Genomic DNA, 22731 nt, shown 5'->3' on the forward strand with positions numbered 1-22731 from the left:
TCATAATTTGATTAAGTAAACAATTGAGTTTTGCCTTCCTTCCTTCGATGCCACCCCGATTATCTCCTCACGTTTCTACACATCTCATCGTGCGAACACTCATGAGGACTTCTTTCCACATTGCATCCACAGGACCACTTCTAACGGTCAAACATAGGATTTCCCACTTACTGCCCGTGGAGGACCTTCTCAAACTTCCGAAGAGAACGGCCCTTCTCGCCACATACAAGCATTTCTTTCGTCTACGGCACCTTGTCTTAGATAAGCCATATCAAGAACAACAGTATGTTCAGCTGCTTAGAAGACGCTTTTCTCGAGGCGACTTCAATCTAAGAAGAAATAAAGTGCTAGGAGTAAGCGAACTTCTTTCACATGAAGATCTTATTAGAAGAATTGCTGCCACATACACGTTTGTCTTTAATGCTACTTGCAACGTGACTGACGAACCTCCACCAGTCAAAACATACGATGACGTGAAAGCTGCCAATAAGCCACATCTAGAAACTAGCATCCTCGAGACGATCCTTAAAATGGAAGAAGGAGCATCACCAAAACTTCTCCATGATTCCGAATATACCTGGTACGATAAGGCGTGCGAAAGAGAGAAGGAACTATGCCTGGGGACCATTGACGCCAGTCGAGCCAAAGAGCTCAATCGTACGAGAGAAGTTGTTGATATCGGATACGCAGATTACGAAAGAACCGTCATGGCTCTCAATGAGTCACTCGGTCTCTGTCTCTAAGGGTGTTGAACGCCCCCAGCCTGCACATCCCTGGTGTCAATATGTGAGAGGTCTCACCTCCCTTGTACTACTATCGAAAAATGGCATGGCTTTCGTTTGGCGGTAAAAAAGATAGCCAGGCCCCGGCTCCTGTTCCCGGTGGCCAATTGCAACAGCGCTCCCATCAGCCGCTTTCTGTTCTGCCCGAAGAGCTGGACATTGAGAATACCTTGAACCAGATTGCTACCTCGCAGACCCAGCCTGATGTCGAGTTTGCCAAGGCAAAAACCATTGACGAAAGCAATGCTGCTGTGGATAAGTTTGTTGCTCACCACCCCAAGAGAATGTTCATCATTGACGGGGAGAAGTACGCCAACGAGTCCATCATCTGCACCAACGATGAGCGTGGCGAGAAGACGTGCTTGCGGTTGATGTACAACCTGATCCAGCTCTTCAAACAGATGCAACGTCTCGAGTACTTCTGCTCATTGCCCAATGACATCGACGCCACCTACTTTGAGTGCCGCAAAATTACATAGTGCCAAACCATATCATGAATATATTAGTAGACTACCAGGACTTCAAAAGAGAAGGGTGGCCAAGACACCAAAGACGGTGCCAAAGGCAGCCTTGACGCTGCTGGCGGCGCCCTCCTCACAGGCAGACTCGTGGCCAAAGTTAGTCACGTTGGATCTGTTCCCCGTGGTGGTAGTGGTGGTTGAGTTCACAACCTTGGTCGCAAAACCGTTGGTTGAGCTGACACCCTCGGTATTGGACCCTGAGGTGGCAGAGCCAGGGGCAGTGCTTTCAGGGGCAACGAAAGTGGTGGTGGGAACATGACCACTGTTTACGTCCCGTTTGTCATAGACAGTGTCGACATCATCGTCGCTGTCTGATCCAGATGGGCTTTGGAGGCGTTCCATCTGCTCCTCGGTTCCGTACTCGATGTTAGCACAGGCAATCTTGGTCATGTCCGAGTAGTGGAACACAATTGACTTGCCAATGATGTTGGCCTTCGAGTACCCGTCCAATGAGAGATATGGATCACAGTAGTCGGTCTGGAAGCACGTAGCCTTGATGGCGCCATGCTTGCCTGACAAGTCACCAAGCTTACAATAAGCGTCGCCAGGCTGGGCGTCACATTCAGGAGAGGCGTGGTAGGGGTTAAACTCTCTGCCAACGCCTTCACAATCTCCGTCATCAGGAACCGGGAACTCGTGGATATGGTAGTAGAAAGGCCCGCCGTCAGAAGGCAACTTGGTCACGTCGACATGGACGTCGACCTTGTCACCGTTGGGACTCTCAAACAGCACATATCCTTCCATCTCGCCACAACCAAACTGAGGGAACTCAGCAACGGCAATGACATCCTTGGGGTTAGAGGAAACCTTGGGGCGACGCCGGCGAAGGCGCCTCCCAAGAGACCAGAGAGAAGCAAGCTTTGGGCTACGTTGTTGGTGAATCTCATACTTGAAAAAAGAAGAGTGGTTGGTAGGTGCTGGCTGCAAAAGGACCCACCCTCGCCTTTTATAGTTCGCGGGAGAACACAAGGCCGACCTAATCTCCACATGTAGATGAACGTTAGTGTATGCTATTATCCGATGCTATATCCCATTAAATGCTAAGTGATTTTAAACCATAAATGATTCGCCGCAGCCGCAGGTACCCTTCGAGTTAGGATTCTTGAAGATGAATCTGGACGAGAGCTTGTCGTCAATCCAGTCCATCTCGGAACCAACGATGGAGAAAAGGGCCTTTGAGTCAATCAAGACCTTGACACCATCCTGCTCCACCAACTCGTCAAACTTACCTGGTTTCGAAACGTACTCCAAATGGTACGTCAATCCCGAACAACCTCTGTTTCTCACACCAATGCGGATGAGCTGGGGCTCGGGTTGATCTATCAATGCTCTAAGGTGACTCACAGCACCTGGGGATAATGTGATCAATGCTTTTCTAGGACGCAACTGTCTTCTGGCCTTCTTGGGCTTGGCCGAGGCTTCAGGAGCCTTCTTCTCTTCACTGACCTTTGGAAGTGGTGCAGATGCAACAGAAGGCTTCTCTTCCGTCGAAACGGTTTGTGCAGTGGTCTTGTTTGAAGTTGCCGGCGTTTCCTTAACCTCTTTATTGGTGATCTCTTCATGCTTCGAGGAGGCCTCCTTGACCTCTCTAGATGACTTGGCAGCATTTCTGAACCTCGAGGTTCTCGACTTTCTAGCCACTGGCTGTGGTGGCGATGCAATAGTGATTGATTCATGCTGTTCAGGCTGTTGCTGTGTCTTTTGTTCTTGTGGTTTTGGGGCAGGGAACGAAAGGGAATGCTTCGACCAGCGAGAGCCTCCTCTAGGCAGCGATTGCTGCTGTACAGGGGCCATCTCTTGATTGAGCTGGTAGTTCAATGAGCCAAAGTTTGCCACTGGCAGTCTCTTGACCGAACTTGGTACCGTTTGCATCCATCTCTTGTAGCCACCGTGGGAGGCATACCTAACGAAAATGCTTGATCTCTGTGTAGCACAATTCCTTAACATGTTTGCAATGTTTAGCTAGTGTATTTAGGGCTGTGCAAAGATAAATATGTGTAAATGCTGGGTAAACAGACTAGTATTTAAGACAGAAAAAAACTGAGTAATATTTGCTTAGTATTGTCTGAACATAAAGGCCTGAGCAATTCTTTCATGCAGGACGACATTTTAGATAATCCATATTTCTCCGCACCTCATTGGCTCAATTTTGACTCCGACTGCGGAATCCGCTCCTCGGGTCCGGTCATACTTAATGTAATCGTGGGGAACCCTCACGCAGGGCATTACACACTACAGGTAAGTCCGAGACATGTGGATTTGGTAATTCGAAACTAGCTAATTATCGCTCAATTATTTCAATGGAGCAGTTTCTCTCTTCAACCAGGCCCATTCAATGGTGTTCTTGATAAAAGTGTCGCTCAACTCCTTCCACACGGTAGCATGGTAGTCATTTATCCATTTCTTCTCGTCCTTAGTCAACAAGTTTTGGTTGATCAAACGACGGCAGAATGGCACTCTCGTGACGGTTTCAAACTCGTTGAACTTTTTGCCGTTGTACTCTAATCCGCTTGGCTTCACGAACATCACATTCTCGATACGAATACCATATTCGCCCTCTTCATAGTATCCAGGCTCATTGGAGATCAAATGGCCAGGTTTCAAAAGGTTTTTCGGATTGGCTCTTGGACCAAGTCCAATTGGGCCTTCATGAACATTTAAGTAGGCACCGATACCATGAGAGGTTCCGTGGCCAAAGTCCTTGCCGTTCTTCCACAAGTATTGTCTTGCAACAGTATCGTTGATCGGCGTCTTTTCGGGGAACTTCAAGCTACCCAAGCCAATGTTACCTTTCAAAACTAAGGTGTAGTTATCAATCTCCTCTTGTGTCGGGTTGCCGAAATGAACGCATCTAGTCGTGTCCGTGGTGCCATCCAAGTACTGAGCACCTGAGTCATTAAGGTAAATCTTCGATGGATCAATGACGGCACAAGACTCTTTCGAAGGTTTGTAGTGGATAATAGCGCCATTTGCACCAGATGCACTAATAGTGTCAAACGAAAGTCCGATAAAGTTTTCTTCCTGAGATCTGAATTCAAACAATTTCTTGTCAGCCTCGATTTCATTAATAAGCTCGACCTTATTAGCAACCTCCTCCTCGAGCCAAGCAAAGAATCTACACAAGGCTCGCCCATCTTTCAAGTGAGCCTTTTTGGCTCCCTCCAATTCAGTTTGGTTCTTCACAGCTTTGAGGTCTTCAACGGGTGTAGGTGATACCGATACATGCTCACAATCTAGAGTACGAACAATTTCCCAGGATGCAGTGCTATCGTTGAGCAAAAACTGTTTCTTCGATTCCTTGAACTTCTTGGATAATGTTGAAAGGTCGTCCCAGAACGCTTCATAGGGTCTGAGCTTGATATTGTTCTTTTCCAAATGCAGGCTAACGGGGGTATCAAACTTTTTGTTGTTAGAATAAAGGGTCACATTCTTGTCGTCGGCATCAATAATCACGTAACTGTAGAAGACTGGGTTATACTGGATATCGCTGCCTCTCAAGTTCAAGAGCCAGGCGATCTCATCCAACGCACTGATAACAATTCCATCACACGAACTTTCCTTCACGGCCTCAATGACCTTGGCAACCTTGGACTTGACGTCCTCTCCAGCGTATTTTTGGTCGAGAACCTTGATGATGTTCTCAGGCACCGGGGGGACCTCCTCGAAGTCCGGCCAGATAGCATCAATCAAGTTCTTCTTCACGGGAACGAGCTCAACATTAGAGCCCTTTGTCTTCTTGGCCTCCTCATCGATGGTCTTGGTGATCTTATCGAAGGACAGGAAGCTTATCAACTTTGGGTCAACACCAATCTTGACAAGTTTGCCAGAGTCCACGGAGAGCTGGACTGCCTGCTGAACAGCCCACAACTCCCAAGATGGCACATCCTTCTGGCCCTGTCTCAACAAGGTCCAGTTGAAGTCCAACTCGTTGACGGCCTGGGTGAAGTACCTGCCATCGGTGGCCAAGGCGGCCGAACCTTCAGGGATCTCACCAAAACTGTTGACATCCCTAGTCACCACAGCAACACCAGCACTTCCGGAAAATCCCGAAATAAAGGCACGCTTTTGGTCAACAGGGGCCACGTACTCAGACTGGTGCTGGTCCTCAGAAGGCACGACATAGACACCCAAGTCGTTCTCGGTCATCAACTTCCTGAGCTTCTCCAAACGCAATGAGGTGTTAACCTCCTTGACCTCTGGAACACACAAGGAAGCAGCGTCAATGGTATAAACGGAGCCCTTGCGGGAGCCCTTAGGGGAACCCAGCTGGGAGTTGAATCTCTTGATGGAGATTCTCTTAGCAAAAGTCGACAGTCTTCTGTTTCTTGACAATAAGCCCGGCGAGCATGTGCAGTTGGCACACTCGGCACGGGACACTCTTCTCTGGGCCACAGACATGTTGGTTAATGGAAAAGGGTAGATGGTAGAAAATGTTGCCTGACTATTTAGGAAGGAATGTGAGCGAGCGGAAGGCTGCTTATGTAAGCGCCTGGCAGCAAGCGAGCCGTTAAGGCAAGCGTCAGCCTCCGGGGTAAAAAAAAAAATTAATAAGTCACACATGATGATGGGAGAGATTACGCATTTGAAGAAATCTAAAAGTAAATTGGCGCCTGGAGTAGTGGGTGCTGGTCTTCTTGACGGAAGTGGGGAAGGCTGTGGTGATATGGGCAGACGCTAATTATGTCACCCGACGATCGTTTAGAGGTGAGCGTTACAGATTCTGGTCCAACATTTAATGCAAGGTTTGAAACGCCTCGAATGACCTGAAATGCTAGATGGACCTTTCCTTATCCAGCAGCTCTGGACTGCAGCGCGCCTTTGACACAATCTAAAAGATCGCTGAACGCAGCCGTCCAGGTGAACGGGTTGGTGGAAAGTGCAAGATAATATTCTTAGGCAAAGGAAAGTTTATTGTTCTGTTTGATTTATTATTTACGGTTTTGAGTTGGTAGAAAATCGACTCTGTTCATTATCGGCGTGACTCCGAATGACTACATGTCATGCTGGTTGACGCTGGTTATGTGCTCGTTCTGTGTCTCCCTGCATTGGTTGCGACAAGTAAGGAACTCCGTTCTGGTTTTGGATTCCAGGTGACTTTGAAGGGAGTTCTTGAAAAAGAGCTTTAATGCCAGGTCAGTGGCTTTCTTGGTCATTTGGTTCAGCTCGTTGTGTCGAGAGACTGGGAAGCTTGATACCAATGAACAGGGAGATTGAGAGTGGGTGGTAGTCGAAGGGGTTGTTTTACCAGCTGGGGGTTCGAAAGTGCATCCATGAAGGATATTTGGAAATAATGATAGGGTAATGTTGTTGTCTGAAATTTTGAAGGTGTTCTAAAGTTCACAGTGTGGTGCAGCTTTTGTAGATGGTTGCAAATCTCGCACCGTAGTTGTAAAACATTCTTGAAAGAAGTGGAAAAATATGAAATTTTGATCAACCTGATACACGTCTTTTCCCATATTTCTGCATCCTTTGAGTCAATTGAGACCCATCCATCCAACACACCCCTCTGACGCTTCTTTGCATCCTCTCTACATGTCACTCGTGGTTGACCCTGGCACACAATCTGATTTTCCAACTATACCGAAACAGCAGGCTTCGTTCGTATTGAATAAAAAGAAGCTTCAATCTGTAAATTTGCTCTTGCCATTTCCGATCCTATCTATTCATATCCATGGCCTCGAGGCACCACACTGAAGTGCGCATCGACTTCGCAGTTACTTAATGTGTCAGATCATCTATCAAAGTCGCTACAATGGATCAGCTCTTTCAGGATGCTGAACAGGTATGTTACAAGAAAACAAAATCCGAGGCTATACTAACCTCCAGCAAATACAGGCCCTCTACTCCACCAATAACCAGGAGCAAGTCTCCGGTCTACTGAAGAGCTTGAGGGACCTACAAAGATCAGAACACGGCCAGGCGTTGGCAGATCATCTTCTCCAGCTGCCCAACCTAAACTCCCGCTATTTTGGCGCATTGACCTATGCGGTAGTCATACAATACCTTGACGAGGCGTCAGAAAGTCAGCTCAATGGTCTCATACAATCCCTCGGCACGCATCTTCAAAACTTCGCCCAAGATGTATCAGCAATTGGTTCGAATCTTCTCGTACTACGAAAGCTCATGTCCGATTTAGCACAAATCTTCATCCGCCACCCTTCCAGTCGAAATCCGGTTTCAACATTACTTGAGGCGGTCTCAGGTAACCAATTTCACGACACATTATCATTTGCATCTTGCATCTCCAGCCTTCCGGCAGAGCAATTCATCCTATCGCTCTCGTTCTTCGCTATTCTAATTGAGGATGCCACCAGGCTTAACGACTATAAACTGGCAGTACACCCTGCTGTCAAGATCGAAATTTATCCCTTGTTGATAACGTGTGTCAATTATGTTACTCATCTACACTCACGGGGCAACTTGTCATATGAGGTTGACTTAGAGATGTCAAAGACACTAGCTTCATGGATGGTCTACATACCAAACATTGGTGGCGAGCTAAGGTTCTCTGCAGATGACGTTGCTCCAATCACAGAGTATTTACTCTTTCATATAGAGGGTGACTGTGATGTTAATAACGAGAACAGTTTGCAGCTCAGCAAAGAGTGTATGGCAGTATTTGCAGAGATACTAGAGAGCAACGCAGCACTTCTCTCTACCGAAACCAAACTGGTTTTGTATCGCCGACTCTTCGACGACGGGGAATGGGGCTCTAGTTTTTTGAACCAGGTTGTATTTACAGAGCGCCGAGAGGAGTTCGAGGAAGAAGTGAATTCGTACGTCTTTCTCGCGATTGTTATTGCTCAGCTAAACCTGATAAGGTTATCCAAGTCGATTCTACAGCCTCAAACCCGAAACGTTCTCTCTATTCTTTACAGGCTAACAGCCATCGAAGGCGTTCCTTTTATTGACGAATCAATCTCCGAACAAATGCTCATTTTCTGGGAGGAATTTGCCAACGTCTATGTTGATCTGGAAGATTTAGTCGAAGTTTTACTTGAGAGCAACAGCGACCCAGGATTTGCAGAAGCTTTCAATAATGAAAAGCGCAGAATTTTCGATCAGGTAGCCAAGATCTACTGGACCAAGATCAGAATACCAGAGTTTTCAGCGTATCAGTCCATGAAATCCGATTTCTTGAGCTATCGCAGTAATGTCGCGGACTTCTTCTTGATCGTTTATAACCTTTTAAAGAGTCCATTTTATGGCGATCTAGCAAATTTTGTGGCGGAGAATGCAAACTCGAACCCCAATGAATCACAACTTGGCGAAATCGAGGCAACGCTTTTTCTTCTTTACAAGATCAATGATGACTCTTCCTACTACGAGTCACAGACTCGAGAGCTCATACCCTATTCCCGGGCTATCTTCAGCAATGGCATTGCTCGTTCTTTTCAGCAACTTCCAACCTCCTTTGACTTGAGTGTCGTTCACACGTCTACCTTCTTGCAATATCTCAACTCCAACGAATTTTTCTTTTCTAGCGATGAAGGTTTTGAATATTTGGGAGAGGCTTTCAATTTTCTTATCCCCATCATTATGAAGGGGGGTAAGCCACTTGCTTTTCTTGCTTCAAAGACTGTCACCAACCTTTGTGAACAGTGTAGTCAAAGATTGCTCGATTTTCTCCCAAGTCTAGAGCCAGTTGTGTTAGAAATGCTCAAGAATCCTGATATTGACAGCTTGGTGAGACTGCGGATGTTCAACGCTTTTAGTGTCATTGCCAGAAGTATCAAGGACCTTGAAGAACACGCTAGATTGATCAACGGGCTTATAACAACCATCGCAGATGCTGCTCACTCAATGATTGACATCGCGAAAGATGAATTGAACGAAGAGCAAGAGGAATACCTTGTTTCACTAATCTCATGTATTGTCAATATCGCAAAAGGTAGCGGGCTACCTGATGAGACAATAGATGACATGTCAGAGGAAGAACAGGCTCAGTATAAGGAGTTTTGGATGGCTGATCCACTTCAAACGAAGCAAATGGTTCTTCTCATTGTCCAAGAGCTTAGCATGAATTATCCACCCCTTCGTCAAAAAACAATCGTTATAGAGAAGTCCACTCAAGTGTTCAAGGCCGGGCTCGGGGAAAAGTTGAACGGACCGCTAACTTTTGACGATACGACAGTTGCGGACTATGCAATAAGCATCAACAATGTTCTCAACAATCCAAACGCTATTCCTTATGTGTTTGCACTCATTGAGTCCCTTGTGAAACTAAACTATCGAGAGCTTCAGCCTGAGATAGTTCAGGAGTTAGTCAGCAGGCTCCTCACGGAAAGATTAGACTTTCTCAAAACCGACCCAGACATGATCAAAAGCGCCATTGATTTAGCATCTAAAATTATAGAATGCAAACCAGCATTAATCATTCACACAGATGCCTTCATCAACATAATCCTTCATTTTGCGCTCGACGGGTTAGATGCAAATGAGACATTCATTGTCAAATCTATCCTGAAATTTTGGACGAATTTCACGTCTTTGAAGAGAGGTACTGAAAGTGATCACACGAGAATGAACGAGATTTTCCTCCAACATCAACTTGGACCAGCCTTGACTCAACATCTTCTTAAAGCGTTTTTAAGGGCACCTCGCTCATCTCTTGAAAATTATTACATGATATTCAGAGCCATTATTGGCAAGTTCACGGTCCATATCAAACAGTGGCTCATCGACGCTCTTGCATCTCCAGAGACAACAGCAGGATCCAGAGTGAAAGAGAAAGACCTAGAAATGTTTGTTCATCGTCTTGTGGTGACACGGGGAAGACGTGCCGCAAATGACGTGCTTAAAAATTTCTGGCTATTGGTCAATGGTTTCGTGGAATATAACACGCAAACCTATTAGCATCGCAAGTCGTCTCGACTTGCCTACATTAGTGCATCAAAACAATATACATATTAGTTCGAAAATCCGAAATCATCCCCACCTTAAAGCACCGACTCCAATTGTTTGGCTAAGTGAAGACCCTCAGCATTGAAGTCAATCTCATTAATTTGCACCACGTTATATCTCACTCTCATATTACCATTGAAGCTCTCCTGTTTGGCTCTCAACCTGAAGTTAAACTCCCTCATCGTGATTGAGTAAACCAATTTGGAGAAATCATGGACATCACTGTTTTCCAACTCCTTCATCTGCAATAACTCGCTGGCACTCACTTGGAATAAAGTCTTTGCTTCGTTATCAAAAAGAGTCGCCCAAATTTGACCAGTGTGATCCATGAGGGAGCAGTTCAAGATGTACCTGTAATGAGGCTCAGCGTACGTGAGATTACATCTCTCGCATCTCCAAGAGCCATCACTTTCTTGGATGACCTTACGGTTGCAAGGTGTGGGGCCTCTAGACGAGACATTGACTTCATTATTGCACGCGGGGTAGCAAAAGTTGTCTGTCTTAAAGTAGTTGATAGTTCCCTTGATAGAGAAATAGTCTGGCTTCTCACCGGTACCCAACTCGGCTTGTTCAGCCTCCTGAATTGTCTTCCTGTTGGCCAATGGGTCAGCACCAGCGGACTCCGTCTTCATACTTTGAAAGTTTTCATTAATTCCTTTGTTGTCATACCAGCCTTTCAACTGATACGCCTCAGGGATATCAGGGTTGCCCATGATACTGCCAGCTTGAGTCAAACTCAAAGATCTTCCACCGAAATCTTGAACCTTAACTCCCTTGATAGCCACGACTGAGCCTGCGGGAATGGAGAAGTCTACCGCGGTTGCGTTCCACAAGCCGACATCGATAGCAAAGTTAGAGTCATCAACAAGAGTGATGTTTCTTCTGTTGAATGGCTTACCGGTAGACTTGGCAGTGATTTGGAATACATCGTTCACGTTCTTAATCACACCCACGACGTCAAGGATAGCGTCCTTCTCCGAATTTTGAATGTCATTCAATTTGGTGAAGTTGAAGTTGATTTTGGGGACATCAGAAGTGTCGAAACACTCTGTAATCTCCGTGTCTTTATCCAAGGACAATTCGTAAGGATGGCTGAGGTGAGAAAACTTTGGTTTGGCTTGTTGAATACGCGCTTTGGTGACGTAGTAAACTTTTCCTTCCTCAAGTAAATTGTAAAATTTGTCGGCCATGTCGTTAAACGCGGTCGCTCTGATTTCATCAGACTCGTCCAAGAAGTTCACGTTAAACAACTTACCCTCACCTCTGCTGTTGGACCACGTTCTGATCTCACCCTTGTAGGAGATTCTACCTTTAATGGTCCAGTTGTTTTGGTAAGGCGACAAGGACTCAATAGGGTTGACAGGTCTCTCAGGACCACGGCCACGCGTCTGCTGGTTTGGCTTCTGAGGCTGCTGCTGCTGTTGTTGTTGCTGAGGGGGCTGGGGTTGAGGGCTGTTGCTCAGCAGGTTGCCTTGGTTTCCAGTAACGCTCGTGGCAGTATCCTCATCTGGGTGTTGGTCAAAGTAAGTGTCAAGAGAGGTCAAATCGGACGAGATCCTCTCGGTCCTTGGCACATCAACCAGAAGATCGGAGATGAGCACGATTCTCTTCAAAGTTCTGGCAACAGTATACTGCTTAACTGTGATAATAGAGTACCTGGCAAACCCGTTAGCCTCCAAGTACGCGTTACATCTCGCGTCGATCAATCCCTGGATCGAGTATTTGCCATCACTAATAACACACCTGTATCTCCTCTCGGTGGCGGACTGTTCATTAATCACTTTCGAATTGGTCACCTGAAGGCGAAGACCTTTCCCTTCCCACAAGTGGCAAGTTGAACTGCTAAGAGCCTCTTTCAACGAGCCGGGCTGTACTCCGTATGTTTCAGACATTGATGAGTAGTTGATGGTAGGATTTACGCGATTCCTTATGGCGCGTTGTTGGTGTGACACGCGTGTGCAGGTCAGTAGCAACACATCCAGTCTTTGATTCCGAGAACACCACCGAAAAAGGGTCTTATGAGATTATAGAAACAGAGTGAAATACACTGTCTTTCCAAGTTTGTTGGTTTTTATGCTGGCGCATCTTCCGGAGTGCAGCTTTGCTCAAACTAAAGACATCATAAGGGCTGTCTGCAGACCTAGTTCACTGTTTACTATCTAAGAAGAGTAGTAACCTTATATTAAAAGGCTCTAATTAGACTTTCGATGCACTGACCCCACAGTCATTGAAGCAAATTAGATGTCAAAGTGCCGTGCTCCTCATTATTCTACGCTGAACTTCCGAAAGCACGTGGCTTTGATGAATATATACCTTCTATCACTCAAAAGAAAGCAGCTTGAATATCTACTCTAAACCAGAATGATCTGCCTTGAGGGCCTATAATTTTGGCTGCACAGCAACTGCATTGTAAAGTTCGTCCTTCTCATTCACCTTGACAGCACCGCTCTTCAAAAGCGCCCTGGTCAAATCGTAAATCAAATCGTCAATGTTCTCGATACCAATGCATAGTCTGATCAAGTCCTCGGGGAATTCCCTCTCTTCTCTGGTCTTAGAATCAATAGAGGCATGTGACATCTTGCAAGGCATGGAGATCAAGGAGTTCACACAGCCAAAAGAGACGGCGATACCAAAGATATCTGTGGACTCGACAATTTTCTCGGACATCTTAATGGAGCCCGTTTCAAAACTCAACACTGCGCCGGCGCCTTTGCATTGGCTCTGATGCAATTTATACTGTGGATGGCTGGGCAAGCCAGCATATCTGACTTTGAAGCCAGCATTCTGTAAGAAGTCTGCGATCTTAACACAGTTCTTCTGTTGTCTCTCGACTCTAACAGCCAATGTACGCAAGCCTCTGCTCAACAACCATGAATCAAAAGGACTCAATCCACACCCGGTGGAGTTGATCACGTAATACACACGCTCAGCCAACTTAGGGTCTCTCGTGCCAATGATTCCGGCCATGATGTCGTGATGTCCGTTCAAGTACTTTGTGGCAGACTCGTACTGGATATCAACCCCCAAGTCCAACGGCGTCATCAAGATAGGAGTCATCATGGTGTTGTCGAAAACAACAATACAGTCAGGGTTGACCGCATGGGCATGGTCTGTGATGGCCTTCACGTCACAAACCTTAATTAAGGGGTTTGTTGGCGATTCCAAGAAAATCATCTTGATAGCCGGAGTGATCTTCAGTTTGATCAACTCTGTATTTGTGGTGTCGTGATGATGAACCTTGAGATCTCCTTTGTTGTTCAAATAAGTCAACAATCTATGAGTTCCACCGTATAAGTCGTCGCCCGCTATCACCTCGTCACCAGGCTGGAGCAAACGCAAGATCACATCAAGACATCCCATACCCGATGTCACAGCGAACGTCTGATGTGCTTTCATGATCTTGGCCATGTGGTTTTGTAAATGTGTTCTGGTGGGGTTGCCCGATCTAGTGTAGTCGTACTCTCCCATATTGGAAAGCGAATCCTGTTTGAATGTGGCCAGCTGGTATAGCGGAGGCACACTGGCATTGTACTGGTCCGAGGACTTGTTGATGACCAACTCAGTCTCGATGTTGTATGGTTTTGTTTTAGTCATACGTAAAGAAAGTGGTATTTTTCACTAATGAGTTTGTGCAGCTTAGGAGTCATCTGCGGATTGCAACTACTCACGGGACAGATAGCCTATGTGCAGAGCACAATCTGGGGTTCCAAAACGATAAGCTCAGATTTCGTCCTCAAGGAGTCACAAAAATGGAAGAGCTGTATTTCTGGGTAGTTTGGTCGTGAAATTTTCATTAAAGCTACTCACAATTTTGAAATTATGCCTTAAAAAAGAACTCTTACGAAATCTGAAATCTAAGGTGCTTTCACGTGATACTTAGCTCGTGACAGTGATGTCAGAGTTGACGATTTCATCACGAAACTACAAACAACTGGCCTGACCTATTGTTTCAATATATGCGAGATAATATACAAATGATGACGTTGTGAGCCTACAAGTCGGCTCTGGTGAACTTGCGCACGTCGTTGGGCTCGGCGCCGTTCAACACCTTTCTACCACTGAAAGGCTCACAGGAGATTCTTCCAGAAACAGGACCAACCTTTTCCAAAGGCTTGCCCTCTTGCAAAGTCTTCAAGATAGCCACGGTCTTCTCTGGGGTCAAGTCTTCGTGGTAGTCATCGTCAACAGCCATCATAGGAGCATTCACACAGGCACCCAAACACTCAACCTCCTGGAAAGTAAACATCTTGTCGGGGGTGGTCTGACCAGGCTTGATTTTGAGATAGTCCTGAATGGCCTTCATGATGTCGTCAGAGCCACACAACTGACATGGAGTGGTGGTGCAAACCTGAATGTTGTGCTTACCCATAGGATGTCTCATGTACATGGTGTAGAAAGTGGCAACTTCGTACACTCTCATAGGAGGCATGTCCAACATCTTAGCGACGTAGTTCATGACAGAGATGGAGGTGAAACCCAACTGTCTCTGACCCAAGTCCAACAAGGGCATCACAGCACCCTTTTTGTATTGAGGTGGGTATTTGGCAATAATTTCATCGGCTCTCTTTCTGTTTTCAGAGTTGAACTCGAAAGGAATGTTTGGGTTGTCTTCTTTAATGTCTCTGTGGACAGAGATTATACTGGAGTTTCTGAGGGATGATCTCATAAGAGGAGCCACTCTGGCAGTAGGAGCCACGGCTCTTCTGGCCAATTGACGGAACATGATGCTAAGAATTTATGTAATATTAAGGATGCAAAAGGGACCAGCGGTCGATGTGTGTAGTTGGACGTCTAGCCTGAAGGTGGGAGGTTATATTTTTTTAGTCTCAAAGTATGGAGCACTGTACAGTGAGCGTAACGTGGAAATGCCCGAGTCCCATTGGCCGTAATGCGAACCCGTGCACCAGATTTCGGCCTCTAGCGTTCAAGAAGTCCGGTTTCTCTATGGTAAATCTAAAATTGGGGTAATTTCATCACAAGGTGATGTGTTGTGGGAATTACTTGACTTCAACCTACTTTTTTTAATAATTGGTGAGTTTAGGCTCATTCTTTAGAGTCGCAGTCAGCATTGGTACTTGTAGTAGAGATGCGGTATTGACGACCTCAGATGAGCAAGTCACATTAATAGTATGAGATTGACCAATTGACTTCTTGAACAAAGCGAGCAAAACTAATTGACAAGATTTAAAAGAGAAACTAAAAAGGAAGTTTCTATATCAAATCCTGGAACAACTGTCGTTTGGTAAGCCTTTACTGAGGATGGAAGACAGTGATGATTTCTCGGAAGCTGATATACACAAAATAATTCTCAACTCTACAGAACTACTTCCTTTACTTGGTACTTGTTTATGAAGCGGAAGCCTAGTTTGCGAGTGATGAGATATGCTTCAATCGATGGTTCACTAAAGCCTCAATTTTTCGCAGCCAACTTCAGCCATCATTATGTCAGACTAAGCGGAATGTAAATTTGAGATCTTCCAAATTTGTGCAGAGCTGCTTCTCATGATTTTGAATAGTAGTATCAAAGTGATGCCGAATCGGCCAGTTTGCTGATCTTGAAAATCTGCTGAGGGAGAGTCGGCTGTGTAGATCAACCAAAGTGATGAACACAACATATTATTGAGCTTCAGTTACAGTAATAGCATCTTATGCATTGACTGTTCCCAAAGTTCATAATCTCAACTCTTAATCTTTTTTGTATGCTGGCAGATCTGTTGATTGTAGTACTTCTTCCGTATTCCACTACTTGTACTCTCTGCAGTGCACACCAGATTTGACAGTAACTAACCGCACACAACCACAAAACAGTGATCCTGCCACACCGCTTGTATACTACGGCGCCACATAGAGACATTGCGATCTAAGCATAGAAGCAGCCCTGTTTGTCCTGTTATTTCATTGAAATTGCTCAACGCCTTTAACTGTGGCGGCATACAACTACAAACCCACCTCAAGATCATAGACATCAAGATATACATTCAAATCCCAGAATAAGACACTATTCATGGACAATCCTTTTAATTCAAGGGATTCACCTGCCCCTGGAAGCTCGAGAGATTCCAATTCAAACCCGATGGAGACACCCAGGTCCCCTTCAAGGTCGACTAGAAGCCTCTCACCACCGAAACCAGGAGATCAGTATGGGGCCTTTCCTTCGACGTCTCCTAGACGTCGCTATAATGGACGCTCATTGTTCAGCGATCGATACATACCGAACAGAACTGGTATAGACCTCCAGGCAGCGTTCAGTTTGAGTAACCAGGAGGTTATGCCAGATCTTAGGGCTTCTCGGAGTTCTGGAGCTGGAAACATTCAGTCAGGTTCAGCTGAGGAGCGTGATACCAATGAAATCGAAATGAGAAAAGAAGAGGAGGCCAATCGGTCGTTTTCCAGCGTTCTCAAGGCTGAACTTTTTGGAGACCATGTTCCAATGGCTACGGCAGATCTCTCAAGAAACAGATTGGGGCAAGACAAAAACGATTCTTCTACAAACTTAAGGTCATCTAATCATGCATCAACTACGATGTCTTCCGCTGGCGGAAACTCATCATCGGGTCGTACCACTCCTCCCAGAACCACAGGATCTGGTGTGGCATCTACTCCTCGCCTGAGCGCAAACATGTTCACATACCAGCTGCCGAGCAAACAGCGCCCCATTTCGCGGGATCTTCAGCTGGAACTCTTTTCATTATCTCCTGTTCGGTCCGAATCTCAAAAATTCCTTCTCAGTCCCCAAAAGAAGCCAAGAAACATTTCAAAGGTTCCGTACCGTGTCCTAGACGCCCCGAGCTTTCAGATGACTTTTATCTAAATTTGGTGGACTGGGGCTCGCAAGACGTGCTTGCTGTCGGTCTTGGTGACTCCGTCTACCTCTGGGACGGTCTGACACAATCTGTTGAAAGACTTTGTGTTTTGGATCAAAAAGATAAAGTTACCTCCCTTAGCTGGATTGGGTCAGGTACTCATCTAGCTGTTGGAACGCTGAAGGGTCTTGTCGAGATCTGGGATGCTACGAAAACCAGATGTGTCCGTACCATGACGGGCCATAAACTACGAGTCAGTGCTTTGGCGTGGAACGAACACATCTTGTCGAGTGGTTCACGAGACAGAACAATTTATAACAGAGATGTAAGAATCCTGGACCATTATGTGAACTGCTTCGAGCACCACAAACAAGAAGTTTGCGGACTCAAATGGAACGTTGAGGAGAACAAGCTTGCTAGTGGTGGTAACGATAACAACCTTTTCATCTGGGATGCACTTAACACTAAGCCTTTGCATCAATTCACCGAGCATAACGCTGCAGTCAAGGCAATTGCATGGTCACCACACCAACGAGGCATCTTAGCATCTGGAGGCGGAACTGCTGATAAGACTATCAAGGTATGGAACACTCTCACTGGTAACAGGATAAACAATGTTGAAACCGGTTCCCAAGTGTGCAATTTGATCTGGTCCAAAAATTCAAATGAGCTTGTCTCAACTCACGGGTACTCGCGGAATCAGATCATCGTGTGGAAATATCTGTCAATGCAGCAGATTGCGCAGCTCACAGGTCATACCTACAGAGTATTATACCTATCGATATCTCCAGATGGAGAAACCATTGTGACCGGGGCGGGTGACGAGACACTCCGGTTTTGGAATGTTTTTGAAAAAAACAGGAACAACGAACCCCCCACATCGGTGCTTTTAGATGCATTTCTGCGGTTACGATGAGCATTAACTTGCAGTACCCCAACGTCTTTCAAACGTGGAGAGAACATCGGAGTTCTCCAAAAAATTTACCCCACCAAGCCCAAAAAAAACATGAATGCCGTATAATAAAAAGTTTGAACCTCCAACGGCAATTGGCGCCGAATCAGCGTTTTCGCACCGGGGCTACAAAGGGTAACCACGAAGCCGTCGAGATAGGCCTCCGCGATACGGTGCCGCGCATGAATTACTCAGGCAGTGCTGTATAAAGATTGACATACTCGCTCTTCCGTCCCACCACATTTTTTACCGATTGCAAACGAAATGACGAAGCCACAAGCCAAGGATCTCTCTCACTTGTTATCGGAGGAAGCCAAGTCCAGAAAGAATTCTCCTTTGAAAGGAGCTTTCAAGTATTTCAACCAACCCGGAATGACCTTCTTGGGTGGTGGATTACCGCTTTCCGACTATTTCCCATTCAACAGAATGGAGTTGGACGCCCCAAGCGCCCCATTCCCCAATGGCATTGGTGCCCAGGCTACCGATGAGGACAAGACTGTGATTGAAGTTTACAAAGACAAGACGAAAAACGACCCCAAGACCAAGGATGTCGAGTTGTCCAGATCATTGCAGTATGGTTACACTGAGGGTGCCCCAGAGCTCCTCAACTTCTTGAAGGAGCACACTGAGACCATTCACAAGGTTCCATACGATGGATGGTCTGTGATCTCAAGTATCGGTAACACTCAATCCTGGGACGCTGTCTTGAGAACTTTCGTTACCCGTGGTGATGCCATCTTGGTTGAAGAACACACCTTCCCCTCCGCATTGGAAACCGCTCATGCCCAGGGAGTTAACACTGTCCCTGTTGCTATGGATAGTGAGGGTCTCCTTCCAGAAGCCTTGGAGAAGACCTTGGACCAATGGGTTGGTCCTAAGCCTAAGTTATTGTACACCATCTGTACTGGTCAGAACCCCACTGGTTCTTGTTTGAGTGCTGAGAGAAGAAGAGCTATTTACAAGCTTGCCCAGCAGCACGACTTCATCATCATTGAGGATGAGCCATACTACTTCTTACAAATGGAGCCCTACACCGAGAACTTGGAAGAGAGATCCAAGAAGCATGTTCACGACCATGACGAGTTTGTGAAGGCCTTGGTGCCTTCCTTCCTCTCGATGGATGTCGAAGGTCGTGTTATCAGATTGGACTCGGTTTCCAAGACCATCGCACCAGGCTCTAGATTCGGCTGGATCGTCGGACAGGAAAAGTTGTTGGAGAGATTCGTCAGATTGCACGAAGTGTCTATTCAATGCCCATCAGGTTTCGCTCAATCTGCGTTGAACGGTTTGTTCCAGAGATGGGGTCAAAAGGGCTACTTGGACTGGTTGATTGGCTTAAGAGCCGAGTACACCCACAAGAGAGATGTCGCCATTGACTCTTTGCACAAATACTTCCCTAAGGAGGTCGTGCAGATCTTGCCTCCTGTGGCTGGTATGTTTTTCGTTGTCCAAATTGATGCAAGCAAGCACCCCAAGTACAAGGAATTTGGTGAGAGCGCATTGAAAGTGGAGGAGTCAATTTATAGAAAGGGTTTGGAGAAGGGAACCTTAATCATTCCTGGCTCGTGGTTCAAGGCTGACGGCCAGACCAACCCTCCACAACCCCCCACTCCTAAGGATCCTGCTCTCGAGAAATTCATTTTCTTCAGAGGTACCTACGCCGCTGTACCATTAGACGAATTGGAGTTTGGTTTGAAGAAGTTCGGAGCTGCAGTTCACGAGGAATTTGGTTTGTAACTTTAAAAGTAGCACTCAGTTTGAAGCATTGTAGTCGCAGTAGTATTTCGCAGCCAGTACACACAGAACTCAACTCCAACTACTAATGCACATCATAAAGCTACCGTGGCTAGGCCATCGAGGTATGTTACGATTTATTCAAATCACTGACTCATCTAACAACAGCCGAAAATAAGTTTATAGAATGCTACGCCACAAGCATCAATCCCAATGGCACAAGACTCGCTACAGGAGGTTTGGACGGAAACGTCAAGATATGGGACACCAAGCTGATCCTACGATACAAGGATTATCAATCTGAAGGAGGAGAGAACGATGTTTTAAAAGATAAGATGGATATTGACGAGCAGCCGCATGAACTAAAACGACCTGTTGCTTCTATGTCTAGACATAACGGAGCAGTAACGTGTGTGAAATTCTCACCAGACGGAAAGTTTCTAGCCTCAGGCTCTGATGACAAGATTGTTCTTATCTGGGAGAAAGACGAGGAGCAGGCAAATAGGCCAAAACAGTTTGGTGAAACCGAGGCCGACCTAGAGCACTGGATGGTGAGAAAGAGACTAGTGGCCCACGACAATGATGTTCAGGATATCTGCTGGTCTCCAGATGGATCATTGTTGATAACTGTGGGTTTGGATCGTTCGATTATTATCTGGAGCGGAACGACTTTTGAAAGAATCAAGCGTTACGACATTCACCAGTCCATGGTGAAGGGTATTGTGTTTGACCCAGCTAACAAGTTCTTTGCTACGGCTTCGGACGACAGAACTGTTCGGATCTTTCGTTATTCAAGGAAACTCAACGATACATCGATGAACAATTACGAATTCCAGGTTGAGCATATCGTCATGGACCCATTCAAGAAGTCACCTCTTACCTCGTACTTCAGAAGAATGTCTTGGTCCCCAGACGGACAGCACATTGCAGTTCCAAACGCCACAAACGGCCCCGTGAGTGCCGTCGTTATCATCAACAGAGGCAATTGGGCTACTGATGTGTCTTTGATCGGTCATGAAGCACCCTGTGAGGTCTGTTCCTTCTCTCCTCGTCTTTTCCGTGAAGACAGTACTAAATCAGACCAGTACATGACAATTCTTGCCACAGGTGGTCAAGACAGGACACTAGCGGTGTGGAGTACTGGCAGGACGAAGCCCTTGGTGGTAGCAGAGGAAGTGGTAGAGAATGCAATTACCGATATTTGTTGGGGTCCCGACGGACAGTCGTTATTCCTTACATCGCTAGATGGCTCGGTTACATGTGTTATTTTCGATGAGAAGGAACTTGGTGAAATTGTCGCTGAAGACGTAAATGACTCCCAGTTACTACGCTACGGTGGAGATAGAGAGCTGACTGTGTTTGCTGAGAGCGCACAGCAACTCGAGCTCGAAGAACTTGCGGCGAAACAGGATTTAGCAGCTCCCGCTCGTCCAACGACACCAAAGCTAGAACCAAAGGTGAAGACTGAGGATGACTTCACCACTGCCCCTTCTACACCGCATAAACCCAAAGAAGAACCACAGGCTACCAAGAAGATCAGCAGTCGAACACAAAGTGTCAAGATCACCAAAGATGGGAAGAAACGAGTTGCCCCTATGCTTATATCGTCAGCTGCGGCCCCAAAGACGAGCAGCTCCTTTTCGCAGCCATCAATTAAGTCTTCTAGAAAGTTTGACATCAGCAACAAGGTCTCCCAGACTCCTTATCACCTACCACGACTTGGTGTCCAGACGAGTGTTCATGGACTTCGACAGCGTAATAGTGCTCATGGAGACGATGTGCTGAAGGCGAATGAGGACCAAGACAACGATAATGAAGACATCGGAATGGACGACCCTAACGCAACTCATAGCTCATACAATGGAGGAACATTCAGAAAGAAAATGAAACGCTACAGAAGGTGGCTCATGAAGCATAAGTACCCCACGCCATTCAAGTTCGTTTCTGATTTACCTAACGTTCTTTTCAGAAACGCCGATATGATGAACCACGAACTAAGCAGTCTTATCCAGAAAAAGGATATTGTCAACTCGCAAGAAATCATCAACCCTTCATCAATTGAAGCTGTTGACGAGAACATCATGTTTCAAGTTGTCGTGAAGTCGGTTCAACATTTGCACAAAACACCAAAGTTTTTGGAGAGGGTTTCCAACGGCGATAGTGACGAGCTAATTTCGTCCATCGTTGAGGTCAGAAATGGCTCTGCTTGGCCAGAGGATGATGCCTCTTTGAATGCCGATTACGCCCAACGGTTGGACTTTCAAGATCCAACTCAGGTAATTGTCACCAACAATGAGAAAAGTGAAACCAGGGACTACATTATCTACTTTCCTTTTAGGATCCAACAGGTTGTGCCCATTTTGTTTGATGACAGTCTATTTTACTATGTGTTGATTTCGTTCGATGGAGCCATACAAATAGTCTATGCCGACTCGGGCAGTTATCTAACACCCCAACTTGAAATTGGCAGCAATATTGTCTTTGCGAAACAGAGCGGACGGTATCTTCTCGTTTTGACGAGTTCTGGTCTTCTATACGTCTGGGAATTTTTTGGCACAAGTTACCAGAACATAAAGGGCTCCTTGAAAGGTGTTTCCATTGCCGCTGTTATAAACAGCGAGACAGTCCTCCCCAAGATCGATCCTGATTCTACCAAAAAAGGAGTTCACCCATCGGTGGTGGTGGAGGTTGTGAGGTCTGTTGATGTTGATCCAGACACCGGAGCTCCATACATCACCTTACAGAATACCAACTCTGTCTACACATACAGCAGTGATATGATGGTCTGGCTCAAGGCCGTGGAACCATGGTATTATCTTGCTTTGCAGGAAGCTGATTTACAGGTGAGATCGCCGCTTTTGCAACTGCTCCTCAAGAAAACGTATACCTCCAACCTCGAACAGATAGAGAGAGGTAAGAGGAGCAGGTATACGTTCAATGAGCAGAACAAGGAGCTCGAAGAAAACATGAAGCTGCGATTCAGTGAGCAAGTGGAGCTACTTTGATCTACAGGGACCAGTATAGTACAATGCTTT

At 46.1% G+C, this 22731-nt stretch overlaps 9 protein-coding genes across 9 annotated transcripts; 4 read left to right on the forward strand and 5 right to left on the reverse strand. All coding sequences in view use genetic code 12, as the record gives it.

The window, feature by feature from the left end:
- Positions 1 to 101: 101 nt before the first annotated feature.
- Positions 102 to 743, forward strand: CXQ87_000097 (uncharacterized protein; the record flags this gene model as incomplete). Its single annotated transcript, XM_025478682.1, has 1 exon — positions 102 to 743. One exon carries the CDS (start codon positions 102 to 104, stop codon positions 741 to 743), a length of 642 nt encoding a protein of 213 aa, XP_025338155.1.
- Positions 744 to 823: 80 nt separating this feature from the next.
- CXQ87_000098 (uncharacterized protein) lies at positions 824 to 1261 on the forward strand (the record flags this gene model as incomplete). The annotated part of the gene is made up of 1 exon (XM_025478683.1): positions 824 to 1261. The coding sequence occupies one exon, from the start codon at positions 824 to 826 to the stop codon at positions 1259 to 1261; it is 438 nt and encodes a 145-aa protein (XP_025338156.1).
- Positions 1262 to 1303: 42 nt separating this feature from the next.
- On the reverse strand, positions 1304 to 3250 carry CXQ87_000099 (uncharacterized protein; the record flags this gene model as incomplete). The annotated part of the gene is made up of 2 exons (XM_025478684.1): positions 1304 to 2110; positions 2360 to 3250. 2 exons carry the CDS (start codon positions 3248 to 3250, stop codon positions 1304 to 1306), a joined length of 1698 nt encoding a protein of 565 aa, XP_025338157.1.
- A 345-nt stretch (positions 3251 to 3595) lies between these two features.
- On the reverse strand, positions 3596 to 5701 carry CXQ87_000100 (aminopeptidase P; the record flags this gene model as incomplete). The annotated part of the gene is made up of 1 exon (XM_025478685.1): positions 3596 to 5701. The coding sequence occupies one exon, from the start codon at positions 5699 to 5701 to the stop codon at positions 3596 to 3598; it is 2106 nt and encodes a 701-aa protein (XP_025338158.1).
- Positions 5702 to 7055: 1354 nt separating this feature from the next.
- On the forward strand, positions 7056 to 10159 carry PDR6 (Pdr6p; the record flags this gene model as incomplete). Its single annotated transcript, XM_025478686.1, has 2 exons — positions 7056 to 7085; positions 7130 to 10159. 2 exons carry the CDS (start codon positions 7056 to 7058, stop codon positions 10157 to 10159), a joined length of 3060 nt encoding a protein of 1019 aa, XP_025338159.1.
- An 83-nt stretch (positions 10160 to 10242) lies between these two features.
- RFA1 (replication factor A subunit protein) lies at positions 10243 to 12099 on the reverse strand (the record flags this gene model as incomplete). The annotated part of the gene is made up of 1 exon (XM_025478687.1): positions 10243 to 12099. One exon carries the CDS (start codon positions 12097 to 12099, stop codon positions 10243 to 10245), a length of 1857 nt encoding a protein of 618 aa, XP_025338160.1.
- Positions 12100 to 12586: 487 nt separating this feature from the next.
- CXQ87_000103 (cystathionine beta-lyase) lies at positions 12587 to 13801 on the reverse strand (the record flags this gene model as incomplete). The annotated part of the gene is made up of 1 exon (XM_025478688.1): positions 12587 to 13801. The coding sequence occupies one exon, from the start codon at positions 13799 to 13801 to the stop codon at positions 12587 to 12589; it is 1215 nt and encodes a 404-aa protein (XP_025338161.1).
- Positions 13802 to 14198: 397 nt separating this feature from the next.
- On the reverse strand, positions 14199 to 14930 carry CXQ87_000104 (uncharacterized protein; the record flags this gene model as incomplete). The annotated part of the gene is made up of 1 exon (XM_025478689.1): positions 14199 to 14930. One exon carries the CDS (start codon positions 14928 to 14930, stop codon positions 14199 to 14201), a length of 732 nt encoding a protein of 243 aa, XP_025338162.1.
- A 1545-nt stretch (positions 14931 to 16475) lies between these two features.
- On the forward strand, positions 16476 to 22701 carry HIR1 (Hir1p; the record flags this gene model as incomplete). Its single annotated transcript, XM_025478690.1, has 4 exons — positions 16476 to 16967; positions 16997 to 17762; positions 18243 to 19695; positions 19920 to 22701. The coding sequence occupies 4 exons, from the start codon at positions 16476 to 16478 to the stop codon at positions 22699 to 22701; spliced, it is 5493 nt and encodes a 1830-aa protein (XP_025338163.1).
- Positions 22702 to 22731: the final 30 nt, after the last annotated feature.

Source organism: Candidozyma duobushaemuli (genome assembly GCF_002926085.2).
Source record: "Candidozyma duobushaemuli strain B09383 chromosome Unknown A_B09383, whole genome shotgun sequence".
NCBI lineage: Eukaryota > Fungi > Ascomycota > Pichiomycetes > Serinales > Metschnikowiaceae > Candidozyma > Candidozyma duobushaemuli.